Genomic DNA, 21,076 nt, shown 5'->3' on the forward strand with positions numbered 1-21,076 from the left:
TGGCAGGTTTTGGGAGTGGGGTGAAAGAAAGGTAGAGAGAATGCGAGAAGAAAACTATTGGGTTCCTTTCTCCTGTGACGAAAACTACTTCTGATTTCACAGAATGTTACAACTAATTTCTCAGCACTCCATTTCTGTGTTAACCTGTTGGTTTATTTTACCATTTTAGGGTGAACTTTAAAACAAGCAAAATATACCCTCTTCCATTTGCCAATCAAATCTCTTCATCCTTACTGATCAGAAGAACAGTAGCATGTTGAAATCTTAGTGTGTCCAATTAAAAGAGGATTTGGAGAAAGTGCACAAGAGGGTTACTGGAGGATAATAAATCATTGGTGCCCTCAGGGGCTATTGTTCATCTGCGGTTTGACCTATACCTTGATAAATAAAGCTTGGAAAAGATGACAAAAAATATTTTAGTTTATACCTAGCACATGCATCAGTCCTACAAGGAAACACATATTAGCTCTAACGTGATGGTACATACATCGTTTATATATTGTATTATACAAATATTAATGTTACATTGCCAGATGAAATACATTAAATTGTTGAGCAGGCTAAGCATAAACATGAACAAATGAAGTTTATTCAGCCTGCATAAATTTGCCTCAAGGAATAAGTTTTGTTTTCTTTGTTGGCAAACGTAAAATAAAAACACAATAATTACACATTGCATTCAAAGCATTCTTATGATCATATCTTGATATGGCCATGGTTTGGGTAATTCCATCCTGCCAAAAAGAGTATGTAAAAGTACATTTGAGAGCAATGCATTTTCAGTGATGAGTAAGTATTAGGGGTAATGAGAGCTTCAGAAATACTACTCATTTCATCAACATCTTCAATGCTTGCCACCTCTCAGAACAAGTGCATTTTCTTGATTCATTTAACAGTTAAAACTATTAATTTGCCAAGTCAGCCATGAAAATACATTACAGTTACTTCATGCTTATTATTAACTGAAACATTGCCCATTTGTAATTACTCCAAATTTCACTTGCATTATCCTATTCCCATCCCTTTCAATTCTTTGATGGTTATGCCAGCTTCACATTTGCCATGTGCTATTTTAATAATTAAGTAGTATGGAAATGATAACTTGGGACAGGGATTCAAATACTGAAAGTTCCGTTACTGCATATTTTTCTACACTAAGACAGTGCATGTTGCTACCATAGAGATGAAATGGTGGTTGCAGAGTAGACTTAGAAACAACTTGAAGAAACTGACTTAGAAAACCAGATAGGAAGTTAAAATTAGAAAAGTAAAGAAGCAAAATATCAAAGAAGAAAGAACAAATCAAACTATTCTAATTAAGTTCAGCTTGTGGATGCCGTATGCTATAATTTCTTTAAAAGATCTGTTTTTCAATTACAACAGAGAAAAAAAAGATGCTTCATATCACTTTTAGCATGCTGAATAAAATGAATTCATAGGTTTAAAATCAAATACTTACTTGAATTGAAAAGAATCCACTATCATCCATGTTCCCTGAAGGTTGCTACATTGAAAGAAAACAGAACGCAAGATGGTCACGGTTCATGGACTAATGCGAAAGGTGCCTATTCTTTACTGGCAGATGAAGCATGCAAAAATCTGTATAATTTTATCAATTAATAGTTCCTTGGCTGGATGGATCTTTAACTATAACAAGAATATTGTTACAATTAGAAAGTTGCTCTTGACATCAGCAAGAAATTACTGTTGTAATTTTAGATGGCAAATGAGGCCTTGGTTTAACAACTTATCTTAAATCCTGTCACTCAAAAAGATTAAAGGTGATTGGTAAAAGAATCAGAGATGACATTAAAAAAAAATACATCCAGATGGTGACTCCTGCCTGGAACGCATTGTCAAGGTGACCAAAACTGAACACAACACCCTATGTTCAGCCTTACCAGCAACCTGTACAACTGCAACATAACTTCCCAATGTCTTTATTCAATGCCCTGACTGATGAAGGCCAGTGTGCCAAAACCTTCTTCACTGTCCTGTCTACCTGTGACTCCACTTTCAGAGAACCGTGTACCTGAACTCAAAGGTCCCTCTGTTCCATTACACTGCTTAAGGCCCTACCATTCACCATGAAACTCCCGCCTTGATTTGACTTTCCAAAATGCAAGAACTCACACTTATCAACAATAAATTTCACTTCCCATTTCTCAGCCCACTACTACCGAGTTACAGAGTCATAGAGATATAATACCCTTTGGTTCAAATCGTCTATGCTGACCAGTTATCCTAAATAAATCTAGTGCCATTTGCCAGCATTTGGCCCATATCCCTTAAACTCATCCTATTCATGTACCCATCCAGATGCTTTTTAAATGTTCCAGCCTCCACAACTTCCTCTGACAGCTGACTCCATACATGTAACACCCTCTGCATGAAAAAAACTGCCACTTAGCTCCTTTTTAAATCTTTCCCCTCTGACCTTAAACCTACGCCCTCTAGTTTTGGACTCCCCCAATCCTGGGGAAAAGATCTTGCCTAGTTACACTAGCCATGCCCCTCGTGATTTTGTAAACGTCTATAAGGTCACCTCTCAGCCTCTGACGCTCCAGGTTTAAAAAAAGTCTAAGTTTATTCAGCCCTTCCCCATAGCTCAAATCCTCCAACCCTGACAACATCCTTGTAAATCTTTTCTGATCCCTTTCAAATTTCACAACATTCTTCCTATAGCATGGAGACCTGAACTGCATGCAGTATAGGAGAAAGTGAGGACTGCAGATATTGGAGATTAGAGTCGAAAAGTGTGGCGCTGGAAAAGCGTAGGTCAGGCAGCATCCCAGGAGTGGGAAAGTCGACGTTTTGGGCATAAGCCCTTCATCACGAATTATGCCTGAAACATCAATTCTCCTGCTCCTCGGACAATGCCTGACCTGCTGTGCTTTTCCATTGCCACACTTTTCGACTCTCCATGCTTACTCCTATATCCAATGGACTGACCAAAAGCCTTCTTCACGATCCAGTGTGGCATAGAGGGGCAAAATACAGTGAATGCTGGAGTTCTGAAATAAAAACCGATTGTGTTGGAAAAACTCAGCAGATCCGGCAGCATCTGTGGAGAGAAACAAAGTTGACAGCTTGGACAGAAAAGAAATATGAAGAAGAGTCATAGTGGACTTGAAATATTAACTTTGTTTCTGTCTTCATCAATGACTATCAGACCTGCTGAGTTTCTCCAGCACTTTCTGCTTTTATTACCGAGTTATGACAACTGGCTTATGCACAGCAGCACCACTGAAACTGACTTTAAGTTAGCTTGCATTTTGACCTGTAAAAATATTCTGTATTCTTCTGTAGCAGTTCCTCCCTCTGCCATTCTTTCTCGCTCTTCTTCATCCAACTGTTGTGCAATTGTAGAGAGGTCTATGGGACTGAAGTACTCTCCCTGCAACAAATTGTTGAGGCAATGCTGAGCACAAAGGGATCCTTCTTGCTGTGGAATCAAGCAGAGTAAAGTTCAGCAAACTTTCATATGAACTGCAGTTTCAGATCTCCTGCACTATGGCGTACTTCAGTCAATACTGCACAAAAATACTCAATTCTTTCGTGATTAAGAAACCAATCTACATTGTTTAAAATTACATTTTGAAAATAAAACTAAAAATGCATGTTGTAATTCATGTTTCTTATCAATTGGGACTAAAGTTTAACTCTCATAGACAGGTTTATATTTTCCATACACTAAGTCTAACTTTCATGCACAAAGTATCTGGAATAGCACACTTCAAGGTAAACAATGACTCATTATACTATTAGGTGTGTGCCAGGAATAGTATAGGATCCTAACAAACTCAATCACTACAGGGATTGTACCATCCTGAGTTCAATCAGCATCATGGCAATGTGGTTGGATTAATATTCCAGAGGCCCAGGCTGGTGTTCAAGAGATACGACTTTGAATGCTAACTGCGGCAGCAGGTGGAATTAAATGTTTTTGATGAGTAAACAAATCTGGAATATAACAGTCTCATGATAATGATCACAAAGCTACTGAATTTCTATGAGTTTCCATCCATTACCAGTCTGGTGTAAATGTAATTCCAGACTCTCAAGACGGGGATTGATTCCTACTTACCTCCTGAACTGGCCAAACAAGCCATGCAGTTGCATTATAGAAGATTAGAAAAAAATACTGGATGAACTGCCTGGTATTGGAAGTAACAGACACATACTCTAGCTAATTGTCCCTGCAAATAACTTCCCATTAATATCAGTAGGATTTTTCCAAAAATTGGGACAAACCACTGGTCAAGTAAAAGCCCACTATAGTCAAATGAAACATACAGTGTGGTTAGTTTCTCAGACACCATCATCCCTAGATTGGCCTGTCACTCAGGAGACCAGGTTAACCATTCTACCATTACTATCAAGCCAGGAGACCAAACCTGGTTCAATAAAGAAAGCAGGAGGGCATGTCAGGACAGCATTGGAATAGGAGGCTCCACAACTAACGCCATCCGTAACAATGGGGGAGCCCAGTCCATCAGTGCAAAGTTAAGGCCAAAACATTTGAAATAATCTGGATGACACATCTGTAGATCCCCAACATCACAGTTGCCAGTCTTCAGTCAATTCAATTCACTCCACATGAGATTTTGGAGATTTGTCGCTCAGGTTGTCAGTTTGCTTACTGTCCTCCCAATTAAGAAATAAAACACTGCAACACTTCCAGAATCTGGAAAAAATACTAAAGAAAAAATGAAAGACAAAAAAAAATTGTTCCATCCAAACAACTTCTATGCAGAATAGGGCCATCATATCATAGCAAACCATGACCTTGATGTCCTCTATCTTGGTGTCTTTGACAATGTTAAAGAATTCCTGGATGGAGTGGATAGAGTCTTCTGCCAGGTGTTTTAGTTTCCATTGCAGTTCCTTTGCTAGTCTGTATGCTCGCGTGCCTCAGGAAACACGATGTGTCAAATACAAACCACTCTCAATACCCCACAAGCCAGGAGACCAGCAAAACAGAATGGCCACAGAATGCTACGAGAAATGCTAAACAATGCCCACAATTGACTCCACAAATACGAATGAGAAATTTCACGCCAAGAAACTCTGTACACTAACGTGCCAACCACAAATGGACAACTACACGAGAACGAGCCATCAGCATGAAATAACAGCAGATCAGGACAAAGAAAAGACTAGCCTTACAAGGAAAACTAACCAAGCTCAAATATAGCAATGAAACGGACAAATCAGAGAATTGGATAAAGAACCTGTCTGACCCACCATTTACAGTCACTGAAAAAGCCGTCCTACTACAAGTGATGAACTACAACGACAGGGACCCGGACAAATAGGACTTCCTAGCAGCACTGGAATCCACGCTAAAAGACAACAGACTAACAGAAGAAACCCAGCAGGCCATCAGACAGACAGCAGCACTAACACTAAGCAGAAAGAAAGAAGGGAATACCCTAAACGCACTTGAACAAAAAGTCCTGGAAGGACTCCGAAAAGACAGAAATATTGTAATCCTAACTGTAGACAAAAGGCATATGACATCATTCTGAAAAAACACTACATTGAATTAGCTAACACATTACTAACCAACACCTACCAACAGGTGACAATGGATCCAACTCCACAGCTAGAAAACCGCATTACAGCAACCCTGAGGAAACTACACAAGAACAGGTGAAATTAACAAGACAAGCTTCTAAAAAATGAAACCAGAAGGGTCCAACACACTCTGTTTCTACAGATTACCAAAGATACACAAATAAGATGACCCCCTCAGATCCAAAGTCTCACTTCCTGGCGTACTGACATACAGGCTAGCAAAGGAATTTCAACGAAAACTAAAACACATAGTAGAAGAGTCGAGAAGTGTGGCAATGGAAAAGCACAGCAGGTCAGGCAGCATCCGAGAATATGTGAGGAGTTTCTGGACCAAAGAAGACAAGATAGTGTCAAGATATGAGGAAATAAGTTTGATGGGACAGTAACAGGTGGAGACGATGGGTTGACTAGGGCAGTTGGGTTTGTGGATTTTGGGTAAGAGAACCAGGCAGTGCAGGGTTCCGGGACTATGAAGTTGGAGGCTGTGGATGTGAGATTCCCTGAGGTGTTGAGATCGTAAGGTGGTCAGGGAGATGGTGATTTGGTGATGGGAGATAAGCTCACGGTCAAAGGGTCAGTAGGAGGAGGTGCCCACGAGTTGGAACCTGACTTCAGCGGTGTAGGGGTTGGTACACCAAATTACCTCTGCACTCCCCCTTGCCCGCTGGTTTAATGGTGAGGTTGGGATTGGAGTGGAGGGATGCGCTTTGACAGGGTAGAAGACTGGTAGAAGACTCAACCCATTTCATCCACTCCACCCAGGAATTCCTCCTCATCAAAGACACCTAGGTAAAGGATGATGGGGTCACGGTTTCCTTTGATAATTCACATCAATAAACATCAGCGTGGTCAAAGAAACACTGGCCTCACTGCTAAAGAAAGGAGGGATATAAACACCTGACAGTGCCAACTGCATCAGCAAGGACACCATCCTCAAACTACTGGACCTGTGCCTCACAAACCACTTCACCATCAACCACAATATATACAAAAACTTTCAACGGGACACCTATGGGATCACCAAAATCAGGTGTTGCAGCAGAAGCAGTTATGCAGAGGTTAGAACAAACAGCCCTTCTTTGGGTCCACTATGTAGATAACACCTTTATCATCACGATACATGACAAACGCAAACAATATCCTCAACTGTAGAAAATTCACCAAAGGGGAAGAAAAGAATAACAGACTCCTCTTCCTGGATATCATGGTGGACAAAAAGCCAATGGAGAATTGTGGACAAACGTTTACAGGAAAGCCACACATACTGACCAGATACCCAACTACAGAAACAGCCATCCCAATACTCTCAAACAAAGCTGTATCAAGACATGATTTAAACAAGCCACAATACACTGCAGTACCCTGGAACTATGAGAAGCTGAGGAGAAACACCAATACAACGTACAGTATTCAGGAACAATGGTTACCCGATAAGTGCAGTCTGCGAATTCCTGAACAATGGATCTAAACAGGAAGACACAACATGCCCAGAGACTCTAAATCACCCTACCATACATCAAAGACATTTCAGAGATGACCACCAGACTACTACGGCCCCTAGGCAAAAAAACTACTATCCCATTAAAAAAACTACTAAAAAATACTAAAAAACTATTCACAGTCAGCAGTAAAACACCTGCAAAAATTGCAACAAACATTACTTTGGACAGATGAGCAGGAAACTAGCCATCAGGATACATGAGCACCAACTAGCAACCAAAAGACATGGCCAACTAGCACTAGTATCCATACATACAGATGAAGAGGGACACCAGTTCAACAGGGACAATGCATCCATCCTGGGACAGGCCAAACAAAGATAAAGCTCGGGAATTCCTAGAGGGCTGGCATTCAAACTGGAACTCCATTAACAAACATACAGATTTACCTTTTAAAAAAACAAAACTGGAAACAATACCACCTATCAAGACACAAATAGCAAGTGAGACAGAACATCAACGCTTCACCAGAGGCTCACGCCTGATGTTATCTAGCATGGTGACAAAATGTCTGAGAACAAACGCACCACTCAGTGAGCAAACTTACAACCTCACTCCACATGAAATCAAGAAACAAATGGAAACACAAGATATTGCAAAAGCTATGGGTCCTGACGACATTCTGGCAATAGCCCTGAATACTTGCCATGCCTCCAGCCAAACTGCTCCAATACAGTTACTGCCATCTGTGAAAAAATTCCTGGCATGTCCTGTACACAAAGACATATCTAACCCAGCCAATTACCACTCCCACAGTCTACTTTCAATCATTAGCAACATGATGTGAGGGGTCATCAGCAGGGTTAACAAACAGCACTTGCTCAGTAATAATCAGCTTATTAACACTCAGTTTGGGTCTGCCAAATCTAGTTAGCTCATGACCTCAGTGGAGCCTCAGTTTAAACACGATCAGAAGAGCTGAATTATGGAAGTAAGGAGAGCGCGAGTGTCCTTGACATCAAGGTCGAATTTGACTGATGGCGCAAGGGAATTGAAGCAAAACTGGAGTCACAGGACCTCAGCTCCACCTCACTTCATCTCTGCAAGTGTGTCATAGGCACAACCATCTTCAGCTGCTTCATCAAAGACCGTTCCTCTGTTTTAAGGTCAGAAGTGGGGATGTTCGCTGATGATTGCAAAATGTCCAGAACCATTTTCAACTCCTCAGATACTGAATCAGCTTATGATTTTAATTTAGGAAAATCTGGAGAATATCCAGGTTTAGGCTGACAAGTGTGCTGTACAGCTCCATGACTCTAAGTGCCAAAGAACATTTGTGCCCACAAGTGCGAGGCCAATGATCATCTCTAATGAGTGTATCTAACCATCACCCTTGGCATTCAATGGTAGTACCATCAGTGAATCCCTGATATCAACATCCTAAAGCTCACCATTTACCAGAAACTGCACTGGACTAACAATATACATACAGTGGCCTCAGAAGTCAAAGGCTAGGCTTTAGCAAGTCACTAATTTCCTGGACTTTCTGAAGCTTATTTACCATCAGCAGGGCATAAGTCAGGGTTGTGATAGAATATTCCCCACTTGCCTAGATAAGTGCTGCTCCAACAATACTCAAGAAGCTTAACACCATCCAGGACAAAGCAGCCTGTATGATTGGCACCACATCCATGAACATTCACTCCTTTCAACACTCAGTAGCAGTGTGTACCACCTACAAAATGCACTGTGGAAACTCAGCAAGCCTCCTTAGACAGCACCTTTCAAATGCATCACCACTGCCATCTAGATCAATGATCTCCAACCTTCTTAAGCACTTTTTAAATTTAAATTTAAGTGCAATACAGGAGCAACCCCAAAGGAAATACAAGTTATTTTTAGTGCTGTACAAATCTAAAACAAAAAATATTCAATTATTCATTTTATCCTCTGCTCACCAAGTCTCAATGCACCACCTCTGAATGTACATTATCTGCCATTGAAGTTTGTGTTGTAGCTTGAGACTGCTAATCACATGCAGCACATCAAATGGGTTTGTGTGGCAGTTGTGATACTTGATTATCTTAATTTTGGAGAATGCTGCCTCACAGAGGTTTTTGGAGTCAAAATAAGCTTTTGCTTGAAAAGCACAGGATGACAAAGGTGGGTATTTTTCTCTGAGTCCACAAAAATTACTGGTCCTTGATTTGACTTTCAATTCAAGATCATTTTGTATAGTAATGACCTCCATATCAACTCCACTGCCTTATAAATCAAACTCCTGGTGGAATCTGGTTGCCAATTCACTAGTGTCTACTTGAAGGGATAGACTTGCAGACAAACATGATGATTTGCTCTATCACACCTAATTCCTGAAATTGTCTGCTAACTTCCTCAGGTCTGCATAGATGTTGTTTGGATGGAAGCATTTTTATTTTATCTTTAGTATCTTCTCCAGACCCTAGAAGTGTTGCAGTGTTTTGTTTCACTTTGAACATTCACAATGCTGATCATATGTGTACGTCCCTACCCCTCCCCTGCATGTGATAGCTCAGCTCATTCAGTTTTGACATTATATCAATGCTGAAGTCAAGCAACCATGCATTGTTTGATAGCTACTACATACTTCATTCCTTGCTTTAAGCAAGTATAGATAATTTTAGGCATCAGATCTAAAAAAAACGTCTTTGCAGGACTTCTCTTGACTAAATTACCCAACAGCATGGAGGCTTAGTTCACTGTAAACAGCATCAAGTTCACTGAGTAAGGATTTAAGCAAATGGTGCTGAAGGATTCTTGCTTGAATCAAGTTTACAAACTTAACAACTGCCATTACATTGGAAATGTCCATAACGTTACTTGCCTTTGCTTGCTGGTGGATTATACAGCAGTTATTGACAAAGAGGAAATCATGATCATTTCTGCAAAATGCAACAAAACTTGCATTTGTATCAAGCATGGCTGGTGCATCATCAGTTGGGCCGTAAATCAATTTTTTGATTGTAATTTTTTCTCAAGAATGTAACCTTTGAATTGGTGGGAGACGTCCACATCCTTTGCTCTCTCTTTCAAGCGCAAAAGGGCAAGCAGATTTATTTAGTTATGATGTCCTTAAAAATCACATCCACCAAAACAAATCAGCTGGGCTGTGTTGGTCACATTGATGGATTCAAACTGCAGTAAGATGCGTTCATATTCCTTTAGTTCTTTCTCTTGTTGCTGAAAGACATCTTTGGACAAAGATTCGACTTGTTATGCTACTGTGGAAGCACCAAGTGCAATGCTCCAGATTGTCACTATTATTTGATTTTAAAAGTCTTTGAATAAAGAGTCAGTGGTCACAGTCATTGCTTGTTTGCTAACTCACCATTCGTGAATGATTTCTTGTGTTTGCCAGAAGATGGCAAAGGTGAAATACAACAGTGCTTCTTTGCAGGCTTTACTTTTTGCTGCTTTAGAATAAAATTATGGTTGAACTTTAAAAGCAGACTTCAACTTTCTTTGTCAAAAGCAGCCCATTCAAGGGAATTATCATGGAATTTACTGTGCATTATTGTCTGGCATTGATCCAAATTTTCCTTATTATTTAACAATATACTCCAGTAACATATAGAGCAAATGCTCTCATATTTTACAGTTGTTAACAAATTCCTTTAACCATTCTGCATGAAAATTGCATGTTTTTTTGTTTCTTTCTGGAAAAGAATCTGAGTTGGTTTGGCAATGTTGATGGATTCTTCAAACTGCCCTAACAAGCATTCATGGTCCTTCAGGCTCGGTAGAGGTTATTCATTCATCATTATTGCTTCATCATGTAGTTTGTGTACTCACTTGTGGCTGGTTATGTTGCAGGTCAGCATCTGGAGCATCCGGAACTTTTTTGGGTACTTTCGAGTGTGGAAACATGGAAGGTCACTTCTGTAGTTGAGATTAGTTTCCAGGCTACCTGATCAGGGCAACTATGGATGGGCAGTAAATTTTAGTACATTCAGTGATGCCCATGTCCCATGAGTGATTTTTAAAAGTGCTACATTCATATACAGGAGAGAAAAAGTGAACTTTGTAGTCCCCTACATTGACTCTGGAGCACATGACGTCTCATGATATCAGGTTAAACTTCCTGCTGATTACCAGTGCCTCTTAACGCCCTTCATTAACTCATGTATCAGTACACTCCTGTGTTGAACAGCACTTGGAAGAAACACAGTGACCAAAACATAGTCTTTGTGGGGAACTTCAATGTCCATCGCCAATAGTGGCTCAATATCACATGTCAAATATCTGCCAGACTGGGCCTGAATCTTAAATCTTAAGAGCAAGCTTACTTCATCTCATCCTCAACAATCCCCCGTCACAGATATATCAGTTTATGAAATTTTCACCTGGAGGACATCTTTAATCATATAGAATATAGAACGTCACAGCTGAACAGGAAAACTTCAGAACAAGTCTAGCAGCTCAAAACTGTTAATTCATAAACTGCTGTGGACCACTGATGACAGCAGAATTGCATTCAATCAAATGGCCCAGGATATCTCACAAACGACCTTGATTCAATGGGGCATTCAGGTAACCATTGCAGAAACAGCATTAGGTATTGTATACTAAAAATAAAGTGTCAAGTCTGTTAAAGCTATAGCACAAGAGTGTATGAAAAATAAATTGGGAAAACAGCATGTTATTAATAGAATTAAGCTATACAGGCTTGCCACATCCATTTGAGAGTAATGATGGATAATTAAACAACTAAACAGGAGGTGGAGACTTCACAAATATTCCCACCCTCAATGATGGGGTGGCCCAGTACATTGGTACAAAAGGCAAAGCTGAAGGATTTGCAATCATCTTCAACCGGAAGTGTTGGCCATCTTGGCCAACTGCTGACATCTACAGAATCACAAATGTCATTCTACAGATAATTTGATTCGCTCCACATGATATCAAGAATTGGCTGAATACACTGAATACAGTCAGCATATAGGTGCTGGCAATATCCTAGCGGTAATACTGAAGTCAAGAAACAAGGTTGGGTTGGGGGGTGGCAACTGTACTTGATGTCAGAACTGGCATCTGACAGAGTGTGGCATCAAAAAGTAGAAGCAAAACTGAAGTCAATGGGAATCAGGAGATAAATGTTCCACTGATTAGAGACTCACCAAGCATAAAGCAAGATGGCGGCAGTTGAAGGAGGTCGATCATCTTGGTCCCACCCTATTGCTGCAAGTGATCCTCAGGGTAGTGCCCTAGGCTCAACCATCTAGTGTGCCACTGACCTTTCCTCCTTAAGGAGAAAAGTGAGGACATCACTAATGACTACACAGCGTCCTTATGACTCCTTAGATGCTGAAGCAGTTCAGGCTGCATGCGAAAAGACCTTGATGAAATTCAAACACGGCCTAAGTGGTAAGTAATATTGACAGCAGGCAGGTATCAGGCAATGAGAACCTCCAACAAGAGAGAATCTAAACAAGACTTAGTTCTCTCATAAATTTCTTGGTGCCTTTCCTGAACTTAATCACACATACCAAGGTGCAGTTGCACAAATCCCGGCAGGCTCTGGTAAGTTGTCAAATGGCTATTCTTCCTGTTCAAGACTAAAATGTTATAGTTGATCACTATTCATTAAGGTCAACATTACTACACAGCTAAGCATGATCCTCCACTGGCTGGATCTTTCTTCGAGACAAAGCGCAATTGTAGCCTGCCTATGTAAAAAGTTAGATACATGCATGATATGTGCTTATGTTAAATGAGGCCATATTATTTTGTCATCACTTGGTATCACACCATAGATTTCTATTTCTGGAGTTTAGAAGACGGAGTGATTTGATAGACGTTCAATACTTCTGAATTGTCTTGACAAGGTGGATGTGAGAAGAATGCTTACCCTTGTGAGAATGCAGAACAAGAGGACACTTTTGAAATTATTGGTTGCCTTTTCAGAATAGAGATGAGAATTGTTCTTTTCTCGGAGCGTTGTGTGACTTTTCAACTCGGCTTCACAGGGTAGAATCATTGAATATTTGTAAGGCAGAGGTAGATCGATTCATGCTGGGCAAGGGAACAGAAAGGCTTTCAGGGGCAAATGATTGTGTGGAATTCAGAGGATAAACAGATCAACCAAAATCTACTGAACAATTAAAGGGTTGAATGGCCTACTTCTGATAAGCTGTATTTAACAAAGACATAAGTATGTATTTGAATCTAAGGAGGATGCTCAGTACTTTAGCATGTCGAGCTAAAGATGGAGCAGTTATTTTAGTTATTTGCATTGAAATTTAAGTGTATGACAGCCTTAGGAATAAGCTATCAGAGTTCTAGTTTAATAAATAACTTCCCAACTGACAACTTACCAAGCTGTTAGATACCGAAATGAATATTACACGTGATGTTTGGGTACTGTAACAGGAGTGATATGTTGAGAACTGTACCAGGAGTGTTCTGGGCATGAAATAAAGGCAACTTTGTTTTTTTTTAAACTTAAAGGAGTTTTGGGCATTAATGGGGTTCTAATGTGTTTTAAAACCTTTGAATTTGTACTATAAATCGATAGTTTGGATTTCTACTTTATCGTTATTTCTTTTGCAATAAACTTCAATTTGGTCACAGAAGCAAAATCTTCAGCCTTATTTGCTCATGTCTCAGTGAGAGACCACTTTTCTAAAGCCAAAACAAATAAAATTATGATCTATCAAGCCAGGTTCCTGTCTGGCATCTGACTTGTCCAGTAATCATAATGGTTCATTACATAAAATTAAGCTAGCACAAAGCTATCATTACCTGTCATTTAAAACCCATTTGGTTCACTCACATCCTTTATGGTAGGAAATCCATCCTCCTTACCCAGTCTGGCCTACATGGGGCTCTAGACCTAAACGACGTGGTTGACTTTTAATTGTTCTCTGACATGGCTGACCAAACCACTCCATTTAAGGACAATTAAGAATGAGCAACAAATGCTGATCACATGAAATAATAAAAGAGAAAAGGAGAATCTGGACAAAGTAATTAAGGAAAAATTTCTCCTCAGTTGAAGTTTTGAAAATAAGGCAGCACAGATCTAAGATAACTGGCAAAAAGCATGAGAAGCTTTTTCCTGTAGGTGGGGATCCGGAATGCGTTGCTCAAGATTTTACTGGAGGCACATTCAATTGATCTATTCAAGAATAAAATGAGTTATTGTCTGAAAAGAAGGAATATATTTAGGTTACAGGGAGAAAGTGGGTGGTGGCAATATGGGCAGAATAGATGATTCTGTGAAATTTAACCAACTTGTTCTCGAACATTATCACCCTTTAATTGCATTCCAACTTTGAACAAATTGCTGCATAAAACATTCGCTTTAATTTTCCTTTTTTTTTCAAATAATCTTTTGTTTTTGATTATTTTGTGACCTCAGTTAGCTTTGAAAGGAAAAGCTTGTACATCCAATGAAATGTCTATTCTCCCACTCCAAATGAAATAGTCAAAAATAGATTAGCAATAAATTTTAAAAGCCTCTTTTCTCTAATCTGTGTTCTGAACAGTAACATGAAGTACAAGAAATTTAGTTCAATTGTTTCTATAACAATGTTCAAACTCATACCAAATATATACACATCAAAGAAAAATCCAAATGAAATTTTGGACAATTCTTAGCAGATTAGACAGCTACACCAGTATCACCTCATGAATGGCAGCAGACAAAGTAGAAAATATAGGTCAGTTAGCCTACCATGTCACTGGGTAAATGTTTGAATCTATGATTAAGGAGGTAGTAATTGGACATTTGGAAAATCATAATACAATTAGAAAACCATAATATTATCAAAATGTTTGTGTAGAAAGTAAACAATTTAAAACGTATTTACTGTGTTATACAGTTCTCTGAGCATGTTACAAGCAAAGTGGATAAAGAGTGGACGATTAGTCAGCTAAGCTTACATTCCTGAACGGACAAAAGTAGTATCTTTGAATATTCTAAACATAGTTCAGTAAGGTGAAACATAAGTATTGCATAAGTTAAAAGCACATGGTGCTTGAGGTTATATTAGTTTGAATGGAGAATTGGCTGTCTAACACAAATGAGAGAATCAGAATAAGTGGGTAATTTTCAACTTAGCAGACTGCAACCAGTGAAGTCCCACAGGGATCAATGCTCGACCTCATCTATTTATTTTATATGTAACAATGATCTGAATGAAAGTAGTAAGCGTATTGTAACAAATTTCATTACAATACAAAAATAAGAAAGAAAGCACTTTGTGAAGTGGATATGATCTGATATTGGGTGGGGGAGCTGTCACAGAAGAGAAACAATGGATTTCCCCACTTAAAACAGATGAGGAATTTCTTCTCGAGCAGTGTCATTAATATTTGGAGTTCTGTTTCACTTATGATTTGGAGGTGTCGGTATTGGACTAGGCTATACAAAGTTAAAAATCTCCAGCTTACAGTCCAACATGTTTATTTGGAAGCACTAGCTTTCGGAATGCTGCAACCATCTGATGAAGGAACAGCGCTCTGAAAACTAGTACTTCCAAATAAACCTGTTGGACTAGAATGTGGTGTTGTGCGATTTTTAAACTGTTCCACTTAGAACAGTTGAGACTAGGTCATTGAATATATTCCAGGCTGAGTTGGGCAGATATGATCAACAACAGATTTAGTGGCTTCTTGGGAATGGGGTGGCATACAGCCTACTCCTACTCCTTATGCTGTTATACAGAATGAGAGAAAATGGGACTCGCCAACAAGTACAACCATCAGTAAATAAATATACATGATGTTGTACAGTTCACACATACGTAGGCAGCTCATCAGTTATATTGCTGTGCACAAGAGTCAGAATTATATAGGCCTTACATTGCCAGGTATAAATCGTTTAATTTTAATGAGTTATTTACAGTATATATGAACTAAAAAAATACAAATAGCTGCATAATCAATGAAATTTACCACAATTTTAAGTTAGTAACATCCTGTGACATTTTACATTAAGTTAAGGTGAGTGCTGCCTTCAAAGGATATAAAGTTAAATGAAGAAAGATAATTGGATCAGGAAGCAGTTGAAATTTAGTCCTCATTTTAACTACATTATCTTTATTTTCATATTTTGATACTTCCAATATCCACAACTATGTGGGAAATGTGTGCAAGCTGTCAGATTGTCATCACAACCGACATTTAACTATACTGAGTATGTTCTCCCTATTCAATTTCCTATCAAAAAGAGATGAACCTCTACACATTAGTCACTGAGCAATGATCATCCATATTGAAGTAAAATTGTAAAAACAGTAACTTTACCAAATATTATCAGGCAGTTGACAAATTGTGCTCTTGTATAATGCAAGAACAAGTTTTGCTCAACACTCAAATGATGTTCTATCATCTTTGAACCTCACACAGTAATTAAAGGTGTTTTACACAAACCTTTTCTATAAATGCTTTATGGGAATAATCAGAAATACTGTGATCAGAAACAGGACGTTAAAGACTGGTACAAACAATATATTTAAGACTATAATAAGCTGAAAAGGGTGTTGAGAATAGGGAAGGGGAAGGCATCGGTGTCAAGGTTTGTGCTGGGTGGGTGAAGACACCCCAGTCAAGGTGGAGGTGGAGGGGGGGTGGTGGTGGTGGTGAAAGCACTTCAGTCAGAGTGGGTGGGGATGGGTAAAGGCACTCCAGTCAGGGTGGGTGGCAGTAGGTGAAGGTACTTAATTCAGGGTGGGTGGATACCTCAGTCAGGATGGACGTGGGGGACAGGGTAGAAGGCATCTCAGTCAGGGTGGGTGGGGTAGGTGTAAAGGCACCTCAGTCAGGGTGGGTGGGGTGTAAAGGCACCTCAGTCAGGGGTGGGATAGGTGTGAAGGCACCTCAGTCGGGGGGGGCGGTGTGTGTGAAGGCACCTCAGTCAGGGCGGGTGGGGTGGGGTGGGGTGGGGTGTGAAGGCACCTCGGTCAGGGCGGGTGGGGTGGGGTGGGGTGGGGTGGGGTGTGAAGGCACCTCAGTCAGGGCGGGTGGGGTGTGAGAGAGAAGAACACCTCCTCCCCTGTCTACACTGTTTCGGAAGCTCACAGCTCCCCTGCCCTACCCGAATCCATCCCCAGCCTTAGGGAGGGGGGAATGTGTGTATTTTGTTTTCTCCTTTGCAGCACGACGTCGAACGCCACTGCAGCCGCTCCTCTCAGGGCCCGAACAGCCGCCACCTCGGCCATTTTAAACAGTAATTTCCGCATCAACTCACTTTCTCGTGAAATATCGCCTCCATGATGGACGATGGACCATCATCCTGTGCGGCGGACCGGCCCTCCCCCCACGAGGGCGGGGTCAAAGCCAAGAACCAATCAAAGGCCGGGACACACGCACGCGCACAGATAGGCACAGCCGTCCCTGCGACGTAAACAGTGAGCGGCGGTGGGCCATAGACCGGCCTGGTCTTTGAGCCCTGCACTGACCGGACTCACTTTTCCACGGAAATCGATCAAACGATTGGGATTTTTAAAGAAATCAATATAGACCCGGGATTTCCCGAATCCCACTTGACGCAATTCTGCTGCCGGCGGAAATGTACAATTTGTTCCGCTCTGTGGTGCAGGGCCAGACAGGAATGTTGTCGGAAGACGCCGTGTGTGTGTAAAATGTGTGTAGCCAGTGTGAGGTTGTACTCGAGCTTGACGTGATCAGTCTCAAGGCCAAAAGACAATGAATTGCAAATGCTGGAAATTAGACCCCCCCCCCACACACACACACACACAAACTGCTGGAGATTCTCAGCAGGTCAGGCAGCATGGTGAGACATGAGAGATTAGAAATGTCACCTAATTGGCAATTCTATTAATTTGGACGACACGGTCAAGTTGGGCTGAAGGGTCTGTTTCTGTACTGTATACCTTTCATCTGTCTGATCAACTTCAGGAATAAGGTTGCCAACGTGCATTGACAAGAGTTGCAGAGGAAGCAGTTGGGCCCTTCTATCTCTATGAAATTTCACAGTGCAACTCTGGTGGCATTGGGAGATATAGGCGAAAGTGAGGACTGCAGATGCTGGAGATCAGAATCAAGATTAGAGTGGTGCTGGAAAAGCACAGCAGGTCAGGTAGCATGTGAGGAGCAGGATGGAAGGTCTCTAATCATGGTTTCCAGTGACCTGGGGCTTCTAGGGTTTTTTGTTGTCACCAGAGTAACCCACAGCTATACAATTACAAGGGCTGAATTGAAGGACAGTGGTTGGATTTGCACGTACCTGATTTTGCCGTTTGTAGACAGCTGTAGTTGTGGGTATGTTCGCCGAGGTGGGAAGTTGATTTTGCACGTTTCGACTCCTTTCTAGGTGACATCCTCATTACTTTGGAGCCTCCAGTGAAGCGCTGCAGTACTGTATCTTCTGGGATTTATTTGGTTTCATTCCTGCTGTGTCTGGTACCTGAGCTGCAAATCTTTCAACAAACCTTGTAGACAGTATAATTTTCCAGTGCTCTTGCCTCGCCTTTAGATGCCAATGGTAGATGAGATTATGTTGCAATATTGCATCCTCATGAAACCAACTATTTCCCGTTCATTCAAAGAATGTGGGCATTTATTTCCCATCCTTCAATGCCTTGAGAAAGTGGAGGCAAGCTGACTTGTTTGGTTGCAGTACATTTTTTTTAGGTGGTCGCACAGTGCAGTTAGGGAGAAAATTCCAGAATTTTGACTCCGTGACACTTAAGGAATTGCAATATATTTCTAAGTTAGGGATACTTACAGTTGGTGGTTATCTGCTGGGTGGATGCTTGGAAGGTGCTGTCTAAAGAGCCTTTTGAATTTTTTTGTGTACCTTCTACATACTTCACACTGCTACTATTGTGAATCAATATTTTAATTCTGTTACCAGTCAGTTCACTGTTGCCCCAAATAATGTAAAACTGCACCCATCCAAAGAAGTGAGAAGTATTTTCCATTGCATTCCTGACTTGTGCTATGTGAGTGAGGTGGTGAGGTAAGTTACTCACTGCAGGATTCCCACCCTCTGTCTTTACCTGTAGCCAATGTATTTGCAAAGATAATTGAGTTTTGGCCAATGGTAACTCCCAGGATGTTGATAGTTGGGTATTCTGTGATAAAAATGACTTTAAATGCCAACGGTCAATGGTTAGGGTCTCTCGTTGTAGCTGGTCATTGTCTGGTACTTGTGTGGTATGAATATTACTTGCCACTTGTCAGCTGAAGCCTAGCTAGTGTCCAGGCATTTGGAAATTGACAACAAAAAAAGATTTTTAAGAAAAACAATACACATTTTTAGATATGTCATGATTAATTTGTAGCACTTTGCCTGAGTTAGAAGGTTGTGATTTCATGTCCAATTCCAATTACCTGAACATAAAATCTAGACGCACACTCTAGTGCTACATGAATAAAATGGTAAACTTGGTTAGAATAGTTTGAAAAGCAGGATCAAGCAGTTGAATGGTTGATACTTTCGTCATTTATATAAATGATTTCAGTGTGAACATAGGAGGAATAGTTAGTAAGTTTGCAGATGGCATCAAAATTGGAGGTGTAGTGGACAACGAAGGTTACCTCAGATTACAATGGGATCTTGATCAGATGGGCCAGTGGGCTGAGGAGTGGCAGATGGAGTTTAATTTAGATAAATGTGAGGTGCTGCATTTTGGAAAAGCAAATCAGAGCAAAACTTATACACTTACTGGTCCTGGGGAGTGTTGCTGGACAAAAAGACCTTGGAGTGCAGGTTCATAGTTCCTTGAAAGTAGAGTTGTAGGTAGATTGGATAGTGAAGGAGGCATTTGGTATGCTTTCCTTTATTGGTCAGAGCATTGAGTATAGGAGTTGGGTGGTCACATTGCGGCTGTATAGGACATTGGTTAGGACACCTTTGGAATACTGCATGCAATTCTGGTCTTCCTATTGGAAAGACCTTGTGATATTTGAAAAGGTTCAGAAATGATTTACAAGGATGTTGCCAGGGTTAGAGGATTTCAGCTATAGGGAGAGGCTGAATAGGTTGGAGCCGTTTTCTCTGGAGCATCAGAGGTTGAGGGGTAATCTTAGAGGTGTATAAAATCATGAGGGGCATGGATAAGTAGTCAAGGTCTTTTTCCTGGGGTGTGGGAATCCGGAACTAGAGGGCATAGATTTAGGGTGAGAGGGGAAAAGATATAAAAAGGACTTAAGAGGCAAGTTTTTCACACAGAGGGTACTGCATGTATGGAACAAGCTGCCAGAGGAAGTGGTGGTGAGGCTGATATAATACAACATTTAAAAGGCATCTGGATGGGTATATGAATAGGAAAGGTTTATAGGGATATGGGCCAAGTGCTGGCAAATGGGACTGCATTAGGCTAGGATATCTGGTCGGCATGAACGAGTTGGACCGAAGGGTCTGTTTCCATGCTGTACATTTCCTATGACTCTAGATTTCTTCCTTTATTTGTGTGAAAAGCAGGGATATTTCTTCATAACCTAGCTATGTTTATCACATAACCTACATCAATAAAACCAAAATCTGTCATTATCACATTGCTGTTTGTGGAACTTTCAAATTTAAGACAATGATTTTCAGAGTGGGGTTTGTGGAGAATTAATAGGTAAACCATGAAACAATCTCTGAAATGAATATATAGTCAACGTTCAGTCCACATAAACAGAAGATGACCCCTGTTGAATACTGGCCTTCTTCACAGTGATGGGTACCTCAGACTGCCATGATTTTCAGCATATCTCAAAATTTACTTATGAAGGGAGAGGATGAAAAGGAAGGTGGGAAATTAGCAGATGCATGAACATGATACCACGGTGCATTCAATTCGGATGCATAGATAGATAGTGTGCCATTATATTCACCATCTGCTGAGTATTTCCAGCATCTTCTATTGTCATTTCAAATTAAGTTGTTCGAATACTTGCCAACAATCTTGTTAAGCAATTAAACTACTGAAATACTACAGTTCCACACCAGGATTTACAACATCAATCAGGTTCAGTAGGATTATCAAAAGTTCAAAATGTTACTTACTTAACATTTTATAACTTTAAAATTGTAAATATTGAAAGAAAAGGTTCAAATGAAA

The 21,076-nt window shown here is 40.4% G+C and overlaps 1 protein-coding gene across 2 annotated transcripts in view; it reads right to left on the reverse strand.

The window, feature by feature from the left end:
- The window catches only part of atxn3 (ataxin 3), a 71,336-nt gene extending 54,018 nt beyond the window's left edge, over positions 1–17,318 (reverse strand). For both annotated transcript variants that reach the window (XM_060829346.1, XM_060829345.1), the window contains exons 1-3: positions 17,251–17,318; positions 3,281–3,445; positions 1,460–1,504 (exon numbers count right to left, since the gene is read on the reverse strand). In XM_060829346.1, coding sequence (XP_060685329.1) covers positions 1,460–1,504; positions 3,281–3,445; positions 17,251–17,274 — 234 coding nt within the window. In that variant the 5' untranslated portion in view covers positions 17,275–17,318. The remainder of the gene's footprint in view (positions 1–1,459; positions 1,505–3,280; positions 3,446–17,250) is intronic.
- Positions 17,319–21,076: the final 3,758 nt, after the last annotated feature.

This window comes from Hemiscyllium ocellatum, chromosome 8, assembly GCF_020745735.1.
Source record: "Hemiscyllium ocellatum isolate sHemOce1 chromosome 8, sHemOce1.pat.X.cur, whole genome shotgun sequence".
In the NCBI taxonomy this organism is placed as follows: Eukaryota; Metazoa; Chordata; class Chondrichthyes; order Orectolobiformes; family Hemiscylliidae; genus Hemiscyllium; species Hemiscyllium ocellatum.